Consider the following 19002-nt stretch of genomic DNA (forward strand, 5'->3'; position numbering starts at 1 on the left):
TACCAGGCCACGCGAGGAGCCCTGGCGGCAGGGGATGCCTATCCCAGACGTCTGCTCTCACTGGGTCCCAAAGCCATCACGTTAAAGGGCAGCTCCCTGGCAGGGACGGGAGAGGAAGGAGATACTTTAGGAATTTTTTATGGACTTCCATCTAAGCACAGACTCTGTTGCAGCCTCCATCCAGGTACATGACACTTGGCTCTGGCTAGGGCCTCCTGGAAGGCAAAGAATGGACACTTTCTTCATCCACGGAGACTGGAAGCCTGCCTCTTCTCCCAGACCTTTGGAGGCCAGGTAACTCTACAAGTCCCAGGAAGCCCCTGCCAGAGCCGCTCTCTCTACCATATGGGGAACAGATGTGGAGGGAAAGCAGCTCCAGCTCCCTTCCAGGCAAGCAGGACCACTTGAGGGGTAAGGAGGGGCTGACAAGCAAAACCAGCTACTACAGAGCTTCCCCTCAAAGGCTGAGAAGGCAAGCCTTCCTGCCCCCAACCACAGCTGCCCCATTGGGTGTACACTACTGATGGATGCTGGAGTCCCTGGGTCTGAGCCACACGGAAAACCTCAGGCCAGAGAGAGGAGGTTATACTGCAACAGGGGTTAAGCTCAACGTGAGAGAGCCCCCCAGAAGGAAGAGCACCCCACTGGGCTGGGTCTCTATGAAATAGTCTTTCTGGCTGGCAGGGAACTCAGCCTGGGGAGGAAGAGTTGAGTGGGTTGGTCCTGAGCCCAGAGTCCTCAACCAAACAGAGGCCTAGGAGCTCCCAGGTGAGGCTTCCTGTGGACAAACCATCCAAAACAAAACAACAGCTTGGGGACCTCTGGCCGATAACCAGAGTGCCATCCAGCCCAGGCCAGGGTACTAGGAAGCAGAAAGAGAATGGGACCTGAGAGGGGTCCCATGCTGCCATGTCTGTAGCCCCATGGCTGTCAGAGTGATCAAGCAGCTGCCCACTGGGCTCTTCCTTGGAAGGCTGGTGAGCAGGGGTGGCAGCTACGGCCCACCCCATCCATGGGGCCTGTGCTCCTGCACGCCTCTCCCTCCCCCCGGAATACCCTTGCTGCCTGAAGACTTTTGGGGGGGAAAACCGCCCAGCAATCCTGCTCCTTCCCACCCCTGCCAGCCTTTGGGATGCCAAGAAGGTGGCAGACCTGTGCTGATGGCATTCTGAGAGGTCAGTAGAGCTGCATCCTGAAAGGTCCAATGTCCTTCCAGGAAAGCCACTGAAGCAGTGACACCTGGCTCCGCCTAAGACTGGACTACTCCTTGAGGAACCATAGGCTAGCCTGGGCCCACCTTGCAGACTGAAAGAAGATGCAGGTGGTAGCAAGAGGGAGGGGCTAGGGTCTGCTTACCACGGGTTGTGGGGGTGGAAGCTAAAACCAGGACAATGCCAAGGAGCAGCACGTGGGCATGCCCAGTCCCTGCAGCCTTAGAGTGGCCCCAGGGCCCGCACACGAGATCAGCCAATGTTCTGATTGGCTCGGGAGCTAGGCTGCAAGTTATTTTTGGAAAAAGGGTGACTCATCCATCGCTCTGAACAACGTTAAGCATTCTTGCCCCAGAGTGCCCTCTGGTCTTCCCAGGTGCCGGGGCCCTTTGCAGTGAAGCACCAGGCTGCCCTCTACCGGCTCCTGCTGCGGACCCTAGGCGGGGCCGGCGGGCACCCACACCTAAGAGGCAGCGGTGGCTGCTCCCAAGTGGAGCCGCGCAGGGAGAGTTCGAAAACCAGCAACAACAAACAGCAGCGCAAACGAGCCCGCCCTCCCAGAGGCCCAGGAAGCCCGACCACGCGGGACCTGGCGGGGTCTCACCTCAGTTCTCGCCGCTTCCACTGTTGCCTGGGAAAGCCACTGTCGTCGGCCAAAGACAAGTAGTGATAAAATGACCAGAATGAAGCTATCTCTCAGGCAGAGCAGTGCCAGGCTGAGGCCGAAGGTTCAAACAGGCCATACAGAAGCGGGGCGGGATGGGGCTGACCGAGAGCAGCAGCGGGCGGCAAGCCGCGCGTGAGGCAGATGGAGAGCAGAGTCGGCAGGCAGAGCAGGAGCTTAGCAAACCTCTCCAGGCTGCTCCGGCTACTTGTGTTTGCAGTAGGCCTCCAGGGGGTGCATAGACTTTCTCCTGCAGCGCCTCCACCCGGCTGGGTTGGAGAGCCCCTTGGAGTCGGGATTGAAGAGCATCATGGCGTGCAGGCAGCCCAGTTCCGTCTAGTCCTTGTATATCCCGCGTCTTGGGCACAAGCTGCTTCAGCATCCCATCAAAAATGGTGCCCACCCCTGTGCTGGGGGCGCTGTTCCGCTGGACGTGCAGACTGGTGGCGAGGAGGAGGCGGTCCTTTACGGCTCTGGAGGCTAAGGAGGCTAAGGACGGCTAAGGAGGCAATGAGCAGCCTGCCTGCAGCAGAAATGACCTGGTCGGCCAGGGGCAACTCGGAGAATTGTGGGATCCGCTTGGCCCACTCGACCAGCGGAAAGAGCTGCTTGTCCTCCGCTTAGCAAATGCTGGTGACAGTGGAGCTCGGCCTCCTGGACCTTCTCCACGGGCGGATCCTTGTTGGCGCTGCTTGTGGACTCCACTTCATTCTCGTTTTGGTCCTTCTCCCGGGAGGTGTCCTCCAACATGGCTTCCCCCTTCATGCCCAAGGCCAGGGACTTTGGGTCGCAGCAGTACGGGCACCAGTTGCGCTGCAGCTTGTGGATGATGCAATCCTTGTTGTCACGGTAAGTGTTGGTCAGGTCCTTGCACACTGTCTGCTTGAAGAAGCCCTTGCAGCTCTCACAGGTATACACGCTGTAGTGCTTGCCGGAGGAGCAGTCTTGGCAGATGGCACAGATGGCCTTGGTGAAGGACGCCATGTTTCCTGAGGAGTGGGAGGGGGCGCTCCTTGAGGATGCCACGGAGGCCCAGCAGAGACGTCAGCTACTGCTGACGGGGTTCATGGGTGAGCCAAGCTCGGGGCTGCTGATGGGGTTCATGGGCGAGCCAAGCTGGGGGCTGCTAGTGCCAGAGTCCGGGGTGGGTGTGGTGGGCATCGATGTGGAGTGGGGCTTACGGGATAGCTGCTGACTGAGAAGGGCGGCCCCACGCCATTGATGGACAAACTCAGTGAGCAGCTGCCCCAGGGAGCCTACTGAAGAGCAGATGCCCAGCCCCAGGGAGGGGTGCAGCGAGGCCAAAGAACCGCACCCTATCTAGGAGCTGAGGGATGAGGAGTTCACCTGCGTGGGGAAATCAAGCACAGGAAGTATTTAAGTGTCCATGGCTGCGCCTAACTCATGCTCCGGGTTGACGAGCAGCAACCCCAAGTGCAAGGCCCCTGGCGGGTCAACGAGGGGCGTTGTTGCCTCCGTATAAATTTGATGATTGGTGTTTCCATTTCTGCAAAGAAGGTTATTGGAATTTTGGTTGGGATTGCATTGAATCTATAAGTTGCTTTGGATAGTATTGACATCTTAATAATATTTAGTCTTCCAATGCATGAATACAGAGTATCTTTCCATTTATTTAGGTCGTCTTTAATTTGTTTTAGAAATGTTTTGGAGTTGTCTGTGTACAAGTCCTTTACATCCTTTGATTAGATTTATTCTTACATATTTGATCCTTTTAGTTGCTGTTGTGAATGGAGTCTTTTTCTTGATTTCTTCTTCCTGTTGTTCATTGCTTGTGTAGAAACATTACTGGTTTGGGGTGTTGATGTTGCACCCGCCACTTTGCTGAATTAACTTACTAGCTTTAGGAGCTTGGTTGTCGGTTTTTCAGAATTTTCTGTATATGGGATCATATCATCTGCAAATAGGTAAAGTTTTACTTCTTCTTTTCCAATTTGGATGTGTTTTATTTAATGTTGAATAACATGACAGTGGGCATCCTTGTCATGTTCCTGATCTTAGAGGGAAAGCTTTCAGTCTTTCACCATTAAGTAGGATGTTAGATGTGGGTTTTTCACATACCCCTCTTATCATGTTCAGGAAGTTTCCTTCTATCCCTGGTTACCTAAGTGTTTTTATCAAGAAGTGGTGCTGGGTTTTGTTGAATGCCTTTTCTGCATCAATTGAGATGATCATGTGCATTTTTCCCCCTTCATTCTGTTAATATGGTGTGTTACATTAATTTATTTTTTATTATTTTTTTCTTTTGAGCAACCACCTTTACCTTACTGGGATGAATCTCAATTGAGCAGTTCTTTTAATATACTATTGGATTCACTTTGCTAGTATTTTGTTGAGGATTTTTCCATCTAAATTTAGAAGAGATATTGGTCTGTTACTTTCTTTTGTTGTGGTATCATTACCTGGCTTTAGTATGAGGGTGATATTAGCCTCACAGAATGAATTAGGGAGTGTTCCCTACTCTTCAATGTTTTTTGAAGCGTTTGAGCAAGATTGGTGTTAATTCTTCTTGGAATGTTTGGTAAAACTCCCCTATGAAGCCATCTATTCCTGGCCTTTTATTTGTTGGGAGATTTTTGATTACTGATTCAATCTCTTTACTAATTATTTGTTTGTTGAGATCTTCTATTTCTTTTTAAGTCAGTGTAGGTAATTTCTGTGTTTCTAGGAATATGTCCATTTCATCTAGGTTATCTAAAATTTGTTGGCATACAGTTGTTCACGGTGTCCTCTTATAGTCCTTTTTATTTCCATGGGGTCAGTAGCAATGTCCCCCTTTTCATTTCTGCTTTTAGTTATTTGTATTCTTTCTCTTTTTTTTATCAGTCTAGCTAAAAGTTTGTATTTTTTTTTGTTCTTTTCAAATAAACGAGTTTTGATTTTGTTGAGTCTCACTATTGCTTTTCTATTCTCTCTTTCATTTATCTCTGCTGTAATCTTTGTTATTTCCTACTTTCTGCTTGCGTTGGGTTTAGTGTGCTCTTTTTCTAATTCTTGCAGTTTTGAGGTTAGGGCTCTGATTTGAAGTCTTTCTTCTTTTTTTAATGTAAGCATTTAGAGCTATACATTTCCCTCTCAGCACTGCCTTTGCTGCATCCATAAGTTTTGGTATGCTGTATTTTCCCTTTCTTTCGCCTCAAGATATTTCCTAATTTCCCTTGTAATTTCTTCTTTATTAGAGCATGTTGTTTAATTTCCATGTTTGTGAATTTTCCATTTCTCCCTGTTAATGATTTCTAGCTTCATTCCATTGTGGTCAGAGAAGATACATTGTATGATTTCAATATTTTAAAATTTATTCAGAATTATGTGACCTAACATATGGTTTATCCTGGAGAATGAGCCATGTGTACTTGAGATGCACATTCTGTGTATTCTGGTTTGCTAATGCTGTCATTATTCAAAACACCAGAAATGGATTGGCTTTTATAAAGGGGGTTTATTTGGTTACACACTTAGAGTCTTAAGACCATAAAGGGTCCAAGGTAAGGCATCTACAATAGGATACCTTCATTGGAGAAAGGCCATTGGCATCTGGAAAACCTCTGTTAGGTGGGAAGGCATGTGGCTAGCCTCTGCTTGCTCCCAGATTATGTTTCAAAATGGCGTTCTCCAAAATGTTGTTCTTGGGGCATTTGTCCTCTCGTAGCTGCAGCTCCTCTTCAAAGTGTCACTCTCAGTTGCTCTGAGTCTGGGCCTGTGTGGCTCTTTTTAAAGTACTTCAATGATCCGAAAAAGACCCACCCGGAATGGGTGGGGGCAACACCTCCATGGAAATAATCCAATGAAAAGTCTTGCCCACAGTTGATTGAGTCACATCTCCATGGAAACAATGAATCAATAGGTTCCAACCTAATCAACACTAATACGTCTGCCCCCACAAAATTGCATCAAAGTTAGTGGTGTTTTGGGGACACATTGCATTCAAACCAGCATGCTGTATATAAAAGAATATGTATTTTGTTGTTGGGTGAAGTGTTCATATATGTTTGTTAGGTCTACTCTTGTATTTCCTTACTGATCTTCTGTCTAGATGTTCTATCCATTATTTAAAGTGTTGTATTACAGTCTTCTACTATTAATGTAGAACTGTCTTTGTCCCTTCAAATCTGTCAGTATTTGCTTAATATATTTTGAGACTCTGCTGTTAGGTGCATATATATTTATAACTGTTGCATCTTCTTGTTGAATCATTCCCTTTATCAGTATATAATGACCACATTTGTCCCTCCTAACAGTTTTTGACTTAAAGTCTGTTTTATCTGATATTAGTATTGCTATCCAAGCTCTCTTTTGGTTAATACTTGCATGTTATTTATTTTTTCCACCTGTTCACTTTCAACCTAGTTGTGTCTTTGAATTTAAGGCAAGTCTCTTATAGACAGTATATAGTTGGGTCATGCTTTTTTTCCATTTTGCCATTCTCTGCCTTTTGACTGGAGAGTTTAATCCATTTACATTTAAAGTCAGTACTGATAATGCAGGACCTTCTACTGCCATTTTGCTATTTAGTCTTTAAGTCTTATACCCTTTTTGTCTCTCAATTCTTCTGCTAATGCTTACTTGCATATTTACTTGGTTTCTTGTATTGCACCATGTTAAGTCCCTTCTCATTTCTATCTGGATACAGTTTTCGTGTATTTTACTTGTGGTTCCATGGGATTAAAATTTAACATCCTAAATATGTATCAATCATATTTGGTTAGATATGAAGTTGACTTAAACAGCATGCACATACTGTGTTCCTATACCACTCTGTCTTCCCATCTTTTTTTGTGCTTGTTGCAAATTATATCTTTGTACATTGTATTTACAAACTATGGATCTATCTATTTTTATGTATTTGCATTTTAGCACCCATAGGAAGTAAAGTGGAGTTACATACCAAAAACTACAATACAATTGTACTGGCATTTATTAATACTCCTATGGTTATCTTTACTGGTAATGTCTTAATCTCTCCCTCATTTTTGAAAGAAAGTCTCACTGGATATAAAATTCTTGGTTGGCAGTTGTTTTCTTTCAGCACGTTAAGTATCACAACCCATTGCCTTCTTGCCTTCATGGTTTCTCATGAGAGAAATTAGCACTCAATCTACTTGGGACTTCCTTCTACTATCGTGCTGTCTTTCTCTGGCAGCTTTCAGAAGTCTCTCCTTGTCCTTTGTATTTGACAGTTTGATCGGTATGTGACTGGGCTTAATTTTCTTCAAGTTTATCCTGTTTGGTGTTCTCTGGGATTCTTGGATGTGCATATTTATATCTTTTGCTAAGTTTGAGAAGGTCTCTGTCATTATTTTTTTGACTATACCTTATTCCCCTTTCTCTCTTTCTTCTCCTCTGGGGCTTCCATAATATGCATATCGGTATGCTTGGTGGTGTCCCAGAAGTCTCAGGCTATTTTCACTTTCTTTCTTTTTGTTCCTTAGCCTGACTCATTTCAGTTGTCTTGTCTTTGAGTTCCCTGATTCTTTCTTCTGCCAGCTCAATCTGTTGTTGAAACTCTCCTGGGAATTTTTCATTATAGGTACTGTGGTTTTTCAACTCCAGTGGTTCTGTTTGGTTCCTTTTTAAAATTTCTATCTCTTGATTGAAATTCTCATATTGTTCATTTATTGTTTCCCTGATATCCTTCAACTGTTTCTCTGTATTTTCCTTCAATTCCTTGAGCATAATTGAAGATCATTTTTTAAAGTCTTTGTCCAGTATGTCCACAATCTGGTCTTCTTCACTGATGTTTTCAAAATTTTTTCCACTTCCTTTGGAAGGGCTATCATTTCCTATTTCTTTGTTTGTCTTGCAATCTTTTGTTGCACACTGTACATTTTAATAGTTTAAAATGTTAACTCTTGGATTTACTCCTTGGGATTTCTTTCTTGGTTTTGTAACCAGCTGGTGATGTGACACAGATTTTCTTGAGTGCCAGTCCTCGTGTCAGGAAGGTCAGCCCAAGGCAAATGCCAAATGCAGGGTCCTCCTTGCATTTTCTGGGCCTGTGTCTTGTCCTGAGCTTGTGCTTTCTAGTAGCCTTATGAGTTCCCTTGTTTACAGGAGTTTGAATGCCCCCTCTAACTTCCCAGGACTCAGTCCCCAGGACTCAAAGCAGGTAAACCTTTGCCCCAGGCCTTCCACTTCAATTGTTTCTTACACTGCTTTTGTTATTACAAGCTGCTTTTGCCTGGAGGGAAAATTCTGGGAGGAGGGCACACTAAGAGCAGAGTTCCCCAAGTCAGTCTTTCCCAGCAAGAACAAGGCTAGGAACCCACAAAGGGAGAGCCAGCCAGCTATAAACAGCCCTGGAGAGGGGATGAGGGAGGGGTTAGTCTCCCCAAAACTGCACTTTCTTCACCTGCCAAGCAAATGCAGTTCTTCATCTGTCTTCTGCAGGTCTGAGGAAGTGTACTGTCTTTAAGTCTACTCAGTTGCCTTTGTCCAGGGTGGGCTGGAATAATGGCTACCCTCAGAACCAGGCCCTCAGTGTTCCAAAGTAGCTAATCAAAACGAAAGGCCAGCAATTGGCCCATCTCCACCCTGCATCTTGGGAAAGTGAATTTTTATGTCCCACTCTGGCACCAGCAAGCTATGCCTGGTCTGGACCCCACTGCTATCTACTGCAAGAGTTGGGGATGTGCAACCGTAGCTGCCACAGGGAGAGAGCAGTTCACTGGTATTTACCGAAATGTACCAGCCTCTTCTTCCCACTCTTCCCTGGATGCTGTACGGTGTTCTCCTTGACTCTGGAGTTTCAGAATGGTTGATCCGGACAGTTCCTGCCTGTTTAATACTTGTTCTGGTAGAGGGACTGAGTCCTGGAGCTTCCTACTCCACCATCTTCCCACAATCTTCTCCAGCTCAGTTTTGAATTAAAAACCTTTTTTTAAGTACATATACACAAAATGCTTCCCCCATACTGGCCGGTAGCCTACCTTTATGTCTTTCCATTAATTTGTATCTATGGAAAATACATTCCAAGTATTATGTTATGGAATATTTTGTTTTGTAGCAAACTTGTCCTTTTCCTTTTCTTTCTATTCAGCACCTCGAAACAGTGATTTTCTTTTATGTCTTTGACACTTCAGAAAAGTGTTATATTACTCTTGCTGTGATTAGGATTGGAAAGTTTCTTACTTGCCAATTACACAGATACAATTCTCATCCGAAGCCTGAAACTATATATTTTTTTCTAGATTGCCTGAGTTCAAAGTCCTGGTTTTGTCACTCATTGTGGCAGTTACTTAAGCTCTCTTTAATTTCCTCACCTATAGATTCAGAATAATAATGAGTCTGTACTTGGTGGGGTGGTTGTGAGGATTGAGTGAGTTAAGGCATATAAAGTGTTTAGAACAGCATCTGTTAGCTGTGATTACTATTGCCCTATGTACCTGTTCTAAAGGGCTGGTTCTAGGAATATATCATTTTCCTCCTTCAGAAACCACTAGAATGTACATGACTTGAGAAATGGTTAAGTTTCTCATTTATCCAGTTAGCTCCATACACGGAACCTGAGAGACATGCTGCAACTTAGCCTGTCAGCTGTGTGTGAGAAAGGAGCCATGCAGACTCCAGGACTTCCTTTATGGGTTCCAAAGTCAACCATTATCAGTGTCCCTACCTCAGCTCTTGGTGATGTTCCACCTCAGGACCATTTGCTTTCTGTGTCAGAGAAGCCTAAGCAGTTACTTAAGGTGGCAGTGTTAGGTAGAGTGCAGTCACATCGTAGCCCCATTAACCTTTCCTTCAGCACTCAGGGTAAATTACAGTCATGCCAGATAGTTGTAAGAAACTAGAAGTAGACTATGCAGCCAGTTACATGTCCATGTAACCTGAACACCTTTTGAGGAAGAGTCTCAGATTGCTCCCTATTGGTTACCAGACTCCAGACCTTATATACCTTCAGTTTAATACATGAATGCAAAGAAACAACGAATAGGGACAAAGACGTCAATGTTTGAACGAATAAGAAGGTTATATTATGAATATTTCTTACACCTTTGGTACTCAATACTTTACATGTTCTATAAATGTGTAAAATATATACAAATCCTGTAAATAACCCGTTTATTTTTTATAGAAAGCCACAACAGAAGGTGATTAGTATATAACTATGTAAGAACATTTACATCCATATGATCAACAAATTCTTCAAATTCATATTTTAAAAATAGTTTCAGTGTTAATTATAGGAGGACCTTGATGGAATCATTTTGTGAACAGTTCACTTTTAACAACAAACTCAAGATATAGCTTGTAGCAGTGCGCTTTTAGACATAAGCATTTTTATCAAACTGTTTTGGAGGGTTTGTGGTTTTAAAATCTTCTCTGCCATGATACTTTGTCCGAGAAGACATGACAGATGTGGTCCCATTGTATGCATATCCCATTCTGAAAGGCAAAAAACAGTTTTGTAAATTATATTCTATACATGGGGCAAGGAAAAATGGGAGGAACTGTTTTCCCCTATTTTTGTAAATAGCTAAGTTTAAAGATCTTCCTGATTACTTTTAGTTAGCTTTCTTCTCTCCCCTTCCCCCCAAGAAATATTTCAATAACATTTCTGAATAGTCTGAACAACAAAGAACCTCTGTAGAAGAAACTCATGGGTTGTTCTTTTGTTCTGTCATGCTCCTTAAAAACCATTATTTGCAACTCATATTCCTGGAACCTAGGAGAGTTAAATCATCAACAGTTTCACAGTTTGTGAAAATTGTGGATAAGGCCAAAGTGACCTCATTTTGGACCCAAATATTAAGGCAATCCTTGATTTTGTTGTTACTATTTTAGGACCTGTATCCCTCAAAACTGACATTTAGTAGAACAACATTCCAGCTTTCAAATGAAGTTTCTACTCATACAAATAGTATTGGAATATAATAATGATGACCTCTGCTATGTTTTTAAAATTAACTATCTTCCTAACTTTTCCCAATTCTGGTTTTTTGAAGTTTCTAACAATCATATGAACTATGTATAATTTGTTCCATATGTAATAATTTAGAACAGTATTGAGCTTTTATAACAGGTAACTTTTGTCTATTTTCATACCTGGGTGTTTTGTTGTTGTCGGATATTGAGAAGCAAAATATGACACCACCAATTATGCAGAGTGATGCTCCAGCCCATCCAATGAACAGAGCAGCTCCTAATTCATACCTATGAGGAAGTGGTAGACACGTATTATGGCTTACTTATTTGGGGGAGTAAATAGTATTTAACACTACTAGCCAACAACATTTTCTAAATGCTCATAATTTTTTTGCTATTGGAAATTATAAAAGAATAACACCTTGTGTCTTATAATGTTTTTAAACTTTCTTAACATGTTTTTATAGCTATTACTTTATTATATCCAAAATCCTGAAAGGAAAATGAGGGACCCACATAGGCAACATAAAGGCAAAGCTAAGCTGTAGCCAGATCTCACTCATCCAGCCCCTTTCTTCCGGGCCCTGCCCTAACTTCACAAAGCTTTCCATCCATTTATTCTGCAGGGTAAATTATTTAGGCAGACTGTAGTTAGAAAAGGGAAGGCTGCCTCTGTCTTAATTTTAGTTCAACTCACTAAAGGTTTAAGTACCTATTATATGCAAATCATGGTGTAAGGTGTCCAGAAAGAGTCAGTGATATACAATGTTGTCTTATTTATCCCTACAGTCTAGTGGGAGATGAATAAAAAACAACCATCATTTAATGATTACAAATTGCTATTAAGTATCTCCTAGGGGCAGCCCACAGTGCTTCGCCAGATCACAGGAGCAGACGCAGAGATAAACGAAACTGTCTCTGTCTTGGGGGAGATCACCCTACAAAGAAGAATATGAAGAATCCTATTAAGAGGCACAAATAATGCTATTGAGAACAAAAAAGAAATTGTGTGCACTGGTTGGCTACAGGAAATTCTTTTAGGGGAGGAGCATTCACTCACAGGAACAAATACAGAATGAGAAAAACAGATCAAAATCTCAGGGACTTTGTGTTCCTGTTTGTCTTTCCTTTTCCTGAAAAATAGACTTTTTAAAAGAAGTGACTATCAAACTCTTTTGGCCCATGGACCTCCACTGCAAGGCAAAAATTTGATGGACACCATTCCTTCCCTAACTATACTTTTCAGTGTAAAATGAAGTTGGTGAAGAAAGAGTCTGCTTTTGATCAGGTAGATACCACTGAGAAGATAAGGACAATAAGAGGTGAGGGGAAGAAGGGGAAGACCAGGGCCAAGGTTGGCCCCCTCCCCCACTGCTCACACTGAACCAGGCACAGGGCCCAGGTGGGCTTAGGAGTCAAGGCCAGGTGGAACTGCTGATGGCAGCGGGTGGGAGCTGCCCGTGCAGTCCCGAGTCTTGCCTCTTGCCTTTCTACAAGCTGTATCACTATCTCAGCGCTCTCTCATCTGCATGGAGATGTCCACGTGTGGTTTCAGTCACAGCATTGACAGTTGAATGGCATGGCTCTGGACACTACCTTCGTGGAGCAGGAATCAACATTCCACGGGGATTTATGTTCCCTGTGGGTATTTCAGACCTGGCTATTGAGGCAATTCCGTCAGCCACATTTACCATTGGTGTGGGGTGATGTAAGTGATAAGTGCTGCCCTGTGATTCCCTCTTTCCTTACTCTTCTTCTACCTTTACTGGGAAATCAGGGTGATAGATGGGGCAAGAAATAGCTGTAACAGAAAAACCAGGGGTAAGCACCTAATTTGTGGGGGCAGTGATTATGCTGTTGTGAGAATTAGATTCAGTTTAGCTTTCACACAGGGTGGGGGCAGTTTGGGGGTTGGCAGAGGGTTAAGAAGCCAAGCCGTAATCAGTGGCCAGTCCTCCTGTTTATCCTTGCAAGGTGGAGACTGGGGGTAGAGGTTCCTAAAATGGCTTCATAACTTGTTACCAAACTAGCTCAGACTGGCTCTGCAGTTAAAGAACAAAGGAAAGAGGCCTGGGCATAACAATTATAGTCAGAGGTGGAGACTTGTTTCATATGTTTCAAATTCGCATCCTAGACATATTTTGAGTGTTTCAAATTTGTGTGGGCTGCATGTTTCAAATTTGCACAGGCTAGTTAGCCCTGTCGAATAGAACGTAACCTCTGAAGTATCCAGCCACTGGAGAAACAGGGGAGGGACTTGCGAGTTAAGCGTAGGGAATAAAAAATACTGGGTCTATTGTTCTGGGCACCAACCCCCCACATTTTGGTTGTGCGCCCATTCTTGCAAGATCGTGAATAAATGCTTTTCTTCTACACAATCGGGTGAGTGCTTATTCCTTTTTAGGAATAGTGCTTGTTTCTCACACTGTGGGAACCAAGAAACTTGTATAACTGTTCCCATTGAAGCAAAGGCAGAAAGGGTATGGACGGTGTAAGTGGGGAAAAACTCCTTCAGTCTACACTGAACACCAACCCAAGTGCAAAGGTAAAAAATGAGGTGGAGTGTATGGGAGAAAAAGAAGAAAGCTGACTAGATCAAGAGTGTTAAACTGGTAGTTTATAAAAGATACTGTAGTTAAAATTATGTTATTCATCTAAAAGGATGACCTAGATTTCCAAACAGCTCTGTTTTTATGTTGTTTTGATGAACAACAGGGTGGGGGCAGTTTGGAGGTTGGCAGAGGGTTAAGAAGCCAAGCTGTAATTGGTGGCCGGTCCTCCTGTTTATCCGCCCACTATCCTTGCAAGGTGGAGACTGGGGGTAGAGGTTCCTAAAATGGAACGTAGAACAAGCAGAGTGCCTGGCAAGTTGTAGGCCCATGTAATTTGCCCTCTTTATAACATCTGGAAGGACTATGGTAAGCTGACATCAAATCTGTCCATTTTTATTCTTTTACTGCAAATACAATTAAAGAAATGAGCGTGACTGGTTTTACAAAAATTTCTACTTGCACGGTATCATTGTAGTATAATTACTAAACAATTTTATGGCACTTTCTATGTTTCTCTATTTTCTCCTCCTAGAATTTAGGCTCTATTCTTTTCCAAAACAATGCCTTAGTATTACTCTTGGTATAAACATGCCCTGAAGAAATGGGTTGATATTTTCTTGAAATACTCTGGTTTGCTAAAATATGATACTAGTGCCAGGTACCACAGTTGATTAAAAATAAGTTTCTACTTATTAATAGTGGTCAGTTGAGGGTGAGGATTATAGAAATCATAAACCACAGCTCTGTACTATGTGAATTCCCTTAAAGGAGCATTCAAACACGTACCCAGTGCTGTTACAAATAAAAAGATAAGTTACCCAGGCAGATCAAATGTTGTTAATTGTGTCTTTAAATTCATTTAAACCATATTGAAACTTCTGAAGGGATTTAACCGTCATGAGTTTGGCTTATATTAAAAACTAGCTCACTTATTCCTGTTTTTTATATATTTTAATTTTCTTTACATAACTAAATAATAAACTCTATGACACGGAAAATATCATTTCCATTTGAATTTCACTGTGAGGTCTGTCAGGGACAAACTTTAATAATACCCATTTAGAGTTGATTTGGCTGAACTCTTTAACAGACTCTCTCTCTACCTCAATAATTTTAAACCATTTGAATGTGAAGGTTTTGTGACTTTTTCTTCTTTCTGTTGAAAGACACATATCACAGACTTACTCAACAGTGATTTCAGTTCACACTTACCACTGTATGTCATCAGGCAAAAGATGATTTGCATTATTTATTTCTTTGGGATACGTAGTAATCATCCCACTCTCATTTCTCATTCTGCTTATTTGGATCTTCTCTTTTTGACTTTGTCAGTCTAGCTAAGGGTCTGTCAATCTTTTGATCTTCTTAAAGTACCAACTTTTGGTTTTATTTTTTCTCTCTATTGTTTTTTTGTTCTCCAGCTCATTTATTTCTGCTTTAATCTTTGATATTTCTTTTCTTCTAGTTGCTTTAGGATTTGTTTGCTGATCATTCTCTAGCCTCTTCAGTTGTTCAGCTAGTTCGCTGTCTTTAGCTCTCTTACTTTTTGATACATACATTTAGAGCTGTAAATTTCCCTATCAGCACCAACTTCACTGCATCCCAAAGGTTTTGATATGTTGTGTTCTCGTTTTTATTCATCCTAGATATATACCCATTTCTCATGCAATTTCTTCTTTGACCCACTGTTGTTTAGGAGTGTGTTGTTTAACCTCCATATATTTGTGAAAGATCTGGTTCTTTGGTGGTTATTGATTTCTAGTTGCATTCCATTATGATCAGAGAATGTGCTTTGAATAATTTAAATCTTTTAAAATTTATTAAGACTTGTTTTGTGCCCCAGCATATGAGCTACCCTGGAGAACATTCCATGGGCACAAGAGATGAATGTATATCCTGATACTTTGGGATGTAACGATCTATGTATGTCTGTTAAGTCTAATTCATTTATCATATTATTTAGGTTCTCAATTTCCTTATTGGTCTTCTGTCTAGCTGTTTTATCTATAGAAGAGAGTGGTATATTGAAGTCTCCCACTATTATTGTAGACTTTTCTATTGCTTGCTTCAGTTTAGCCAATGTTTGTCTCATGTACTTTGGAGCTCCTTGATTGGGTGCATACACATTTATGATTGTTATTTCTTCTTGGTGAATTATCCCTTTTATTAATCTACAGTGTTCTTCCTTGTCTCTTATGACATCTTTGCATTTAAAGTCTATTTTGTCCAATATTAGTATAGCTATCCCTGCTTTCTTTTGGTTGCAGCCTGTGTGTAATATTTCTCCCATCCTTTCACTTTCAGTCTCTTTGTTTCACAGGATCTAAAATGAGTCTCTTGTAAACAGCATATCAATGGGTCATACTTTTTAATCCATTTTACCAGTCTGTATCTTTTAATTGAAGAGTTTAATCCATTCACATTCAAAGTTATTATTATGAAGGGAGTTCTTGAACCAGCCAACTCATCCTTTTGTTTTTAGTTGTCAAATTTATTTTTCCCCCTCTCTCTTTTTTTCCTTTAAATTACCCTTACTAATAATACTCTTCAGTTCTGTGCCCTTCTCCAGACCTCTTTCTCCTTTCTTTTTTTCTCAGCTGGTAGAGCTCCCTTTGGTATTTCTTACAGGGCAGGTCTCTTGTTAACAAATTCTCTCAGCATTTGTTTGTCTGTGAAAATTTTAAACTCTCCCCCCATTTTGAAGGACAGCTTTGCTGGATAAAGAATTCATGGCTGGCAATTTTCTCCTTCAGAATTTTAAATATGTCATACCACTGCCTTCATGCCTCCATGGTGCCCGCTGAGTAGTCAGTACTTAGTCTTACATTGTTTCGCTTGTATGTGGTGAATTGCTTCTCTCTTGCTGCTTTCAGAACTCTCTCCTTCTCTTCAGCATTTGGCAGTCTGATCAGTATATGTCTCAGAGTGGGTTTATTTCGATTTATTCTATTTGGAGTTCATTGGGCATCTTTGATTTGCATATTTATGTTGTTTAGAAGGTTTGGGAAGTTTTCCTCAACTATGTTTTGAAACACTCTTCCTAGTCCTTTACTCTGCTTCTTCTGGAACATCAATGATTCTTATATTTGTGTGCTTCAGGTTGTCCGTCATTTCCCTGAGAGCCACGTCAAAATTTTTTTTTCATCATTTGTTCTTTTGTGCATTCACATTCAAGTGCCCTGTCCTCTAGTTTATCTATTCTTTCTTCTACCTACTCAAATCTGCTGTTGTGTGTCTCTCATATATTTTTACTTTGATCAACACTATCTTCTATTTCCTTAAGAGCTGCTATTTTTAAAGTCACTCTTTCAGATTCTTCTTTATGCTCTTCTAAGTGTTCTTTGATGTCCTTTACGTCTTTAGCCATCTCACTGAAGTTGTTTTGGAGATTCGTGTGCACTTCTTTAATTAATTGCTCCAATTTTGTGTCTCTTCTGGCTTTTTAAATTTTTCATTTGGCTTGTCTATATCTTCTAGAGTCTTCAAGTGCTTTATGATTTTCTTTTAGCTTCTGTCGCTTTTCTTAATAAGGTTATTTTGGGAAATGCAGTATTATTTGAGTATTTATATATAATATGGCAGAGCTACAGCTTGCTAGAGTGCAGTTTCCCTATCTCACCAGCAGGTGGTGCTCCTGAGCCACCTTTTACTCTCAAACTAGCCTTCCCAGAACTTCTCCTGTGTGGTGGGCAGGGTCCACATTGGGTGGGGATCCAATAAGTGCACCAGTTCTCCGAGTTACTGGGGACTGCCTGCCCTGGGAGTGCAATGTGGGTCCTGTGCAGTTCCACAGGCAGTCTGCTCAAGGGCACTCTCCAGCTCAGATATGACCCACTCCCTGCCTACAGTGTGCCTGTGAGCCTCTTGGTGGGAGGGGCTCCTGGTGTGGCCGTGTGGCAGCCTCTCCTATCCCCACTTCTTGCTGGTGCACACCCCAGACTTCTGTGGAGGAAGAGTAAAATGCAGCCTCCTGGGTTCCCTTACGGGACCTCCTGGCCTTATGGATGTGGTGGATCACCTCCCCAGCTAACTGCCATGGTGGGTGCATGCAAGTGGAAAGCTGCTGCTCACTCCCTTGCCTGGTGGCCATCTTGCCACTGCCACCCCCGAGAGGCGGTCCTGGACAAACAAAATCACCCTGTCCCTCGAGGCACAGTCTCTCTGTGTTTTTGTCCACATTCCCACTATGTACTGTAGGGGTCCCTCTATGGCCAATCACACCCAAAACCACAGTTCTCGGTGTCCTCCAGCCCTCTCTAGTTTCTTTCATGGAGGAGAAGCCCGCTCTGCCTCACCCACACTGCCATCTTCCCAGAAGTCCTGCTGACTTGTTAATACAAGGACAGGATTTAGAGTTGAGAGGGAGCAATATAATATCCACTCAAATTTGTTCCAGAGGTACGTCCTTTGACATTGATTGGGAAAGAGTCTCTGCCTGGAAATCTTTCTTCATTTTTGGTAATGCTAAGAAGCTGACTTCAAGATATCTTGAGTGTGTGATGCAGGTCTTTCTTAACAGTATCCTCTTGGCTCCAGGTCAGGAGCCAGAAAGCCCAGCTTTCCCACTCAAGGGCGTGGGCTCTTTTTTGAGCTATTATGACCACCAAAGTTTCTTCATTATCATGAATGAGGATAAACCTGCTTAGCACCAGGCAGGTCCATAATCATCAGGCTGAGGACAGAACTTTGTTGTATAGATCAAAGCACTGTTTTGGGGGAGTATCCTCTGAGCTATTCAGTGTGGCTGATAAAACTAATCAAAAGCTGCCTGTAAGACTTTAAGACATTTTTGTGATTAAATGTGAATTTAGAAAACAAGTAATAGGGAACAAATTTACTTCTATACAGAGAAATTAAAACACAGATGAACCACTTAAAATTTCCCTAGAAAAGGAGCCATAAAGATCTAAGGAGTTAAATATACTGTTCACTACTGAGTAAGGTTACTCTCATCTGCCTGGCTGTGTCTGGTGCTCTAGGCAGTTGCTTATGTCTCATTTTATGTTGATCGAGCCCGGGCTAGAACCCAATCCTGGTGACTTTATGACCTCAGCCAGGGCTTTCTACCACCCTTGGTGACCTTAATTTTGATGCGTTTCATACTTAACTCATATTTTTGCCCTGGAACCATCACAATAACCTCAAGTGAATGGATTGAGGAAATCCTGATTTTCACCTACTCGTGTCTTCCTTGCACCCAAACCCCTGTTCTGACTTTAACAATATTTATTTGTTATTTAACAAATATTCAAGTCTATGTAACAATAGACTGAGAAGAGCATGTTTTTGCAAAGTAAATATTATCACAGGTCTCCAAAATATATACAGTTGTGGTTCAAGTAAATGACAATGATAACAACAGCTACTATTATTGTTCATTTTGCTGAGATTTTTTTGTGTATGTGTTAAGATTGTTTTGCATACATTATAGTATTTAATCTTCATTACAATTCTGAGAGATGGGTATTAACTATCCTCATTTTATAAATGAGGAAACCGAAATTCAAAGAGATTAACTTCTTGCCCCATGTCAGGTAAGTAAAAGCAGAACCAGGATTTAAAACACATGACCATGATTCCAAACCCTGAGCTTTTAACCATCATGCCATCTTCCTATCATGTATGCCTTATCTAAGTAAAATATTTTATTAATATAAAAAACTAATAATACAATGTATTTTTAGTTGTTATTTCA

General features: G+C 42.2%; 1 protein-coding gene and 1 pseudogene across 3 annotated transcripts in view; both read right to left on the reverse strand.

Moving 5' to 3' along the window:
• Nucleotides 1-1907: 1907 nt before the first annotated feature.
• LOC119506821 lies at nt 1908-3240 on the reverse strand (annotated as a pseudogene).
• Nucleotides 3241-9842: 6602 nt separating this feature from the next.
• The window catches only part of CLDN10 (claudin 10), a 126353-nt gene continuing 117193 nt past the window's right edge, over nt 9843-19002 (reverse strand). For all 3 annotated transcript variants that reach the window (XM_037800178.1, XM_037800177.1, XM_037800176.1), the window contains exons 4-5: nt 10936-11043; nt 9843-10275 (exon numbers count right to left, since the gene is read on the reverse strand). In XM_037800178.1, the coding sequence (XP_037656106.1) occupies nt 10155-10275; nt 10936-11043 (229 nt within the window). In that variant the 3' untranslated portion in view covers nt 9843-10154. The remainder of the gene's footprint in view (nt 10276-10935; nt 11044-19002) is intronic.

This window comes from Choloepus didactylus, chromosome 12 (assembly GCF_015220235.1).
Source record: "Choloepus didactylus isolate mChoDid1 chromosome 12, mChoDid1.pri, whole genome shotgun sequence".
Taxonomy (NCBI): Eukaryota; Metazoa; Chordata; class Mammalia; order Pilosa; family Megalonychidae; genus Choloepus; species Choloepus didactylus.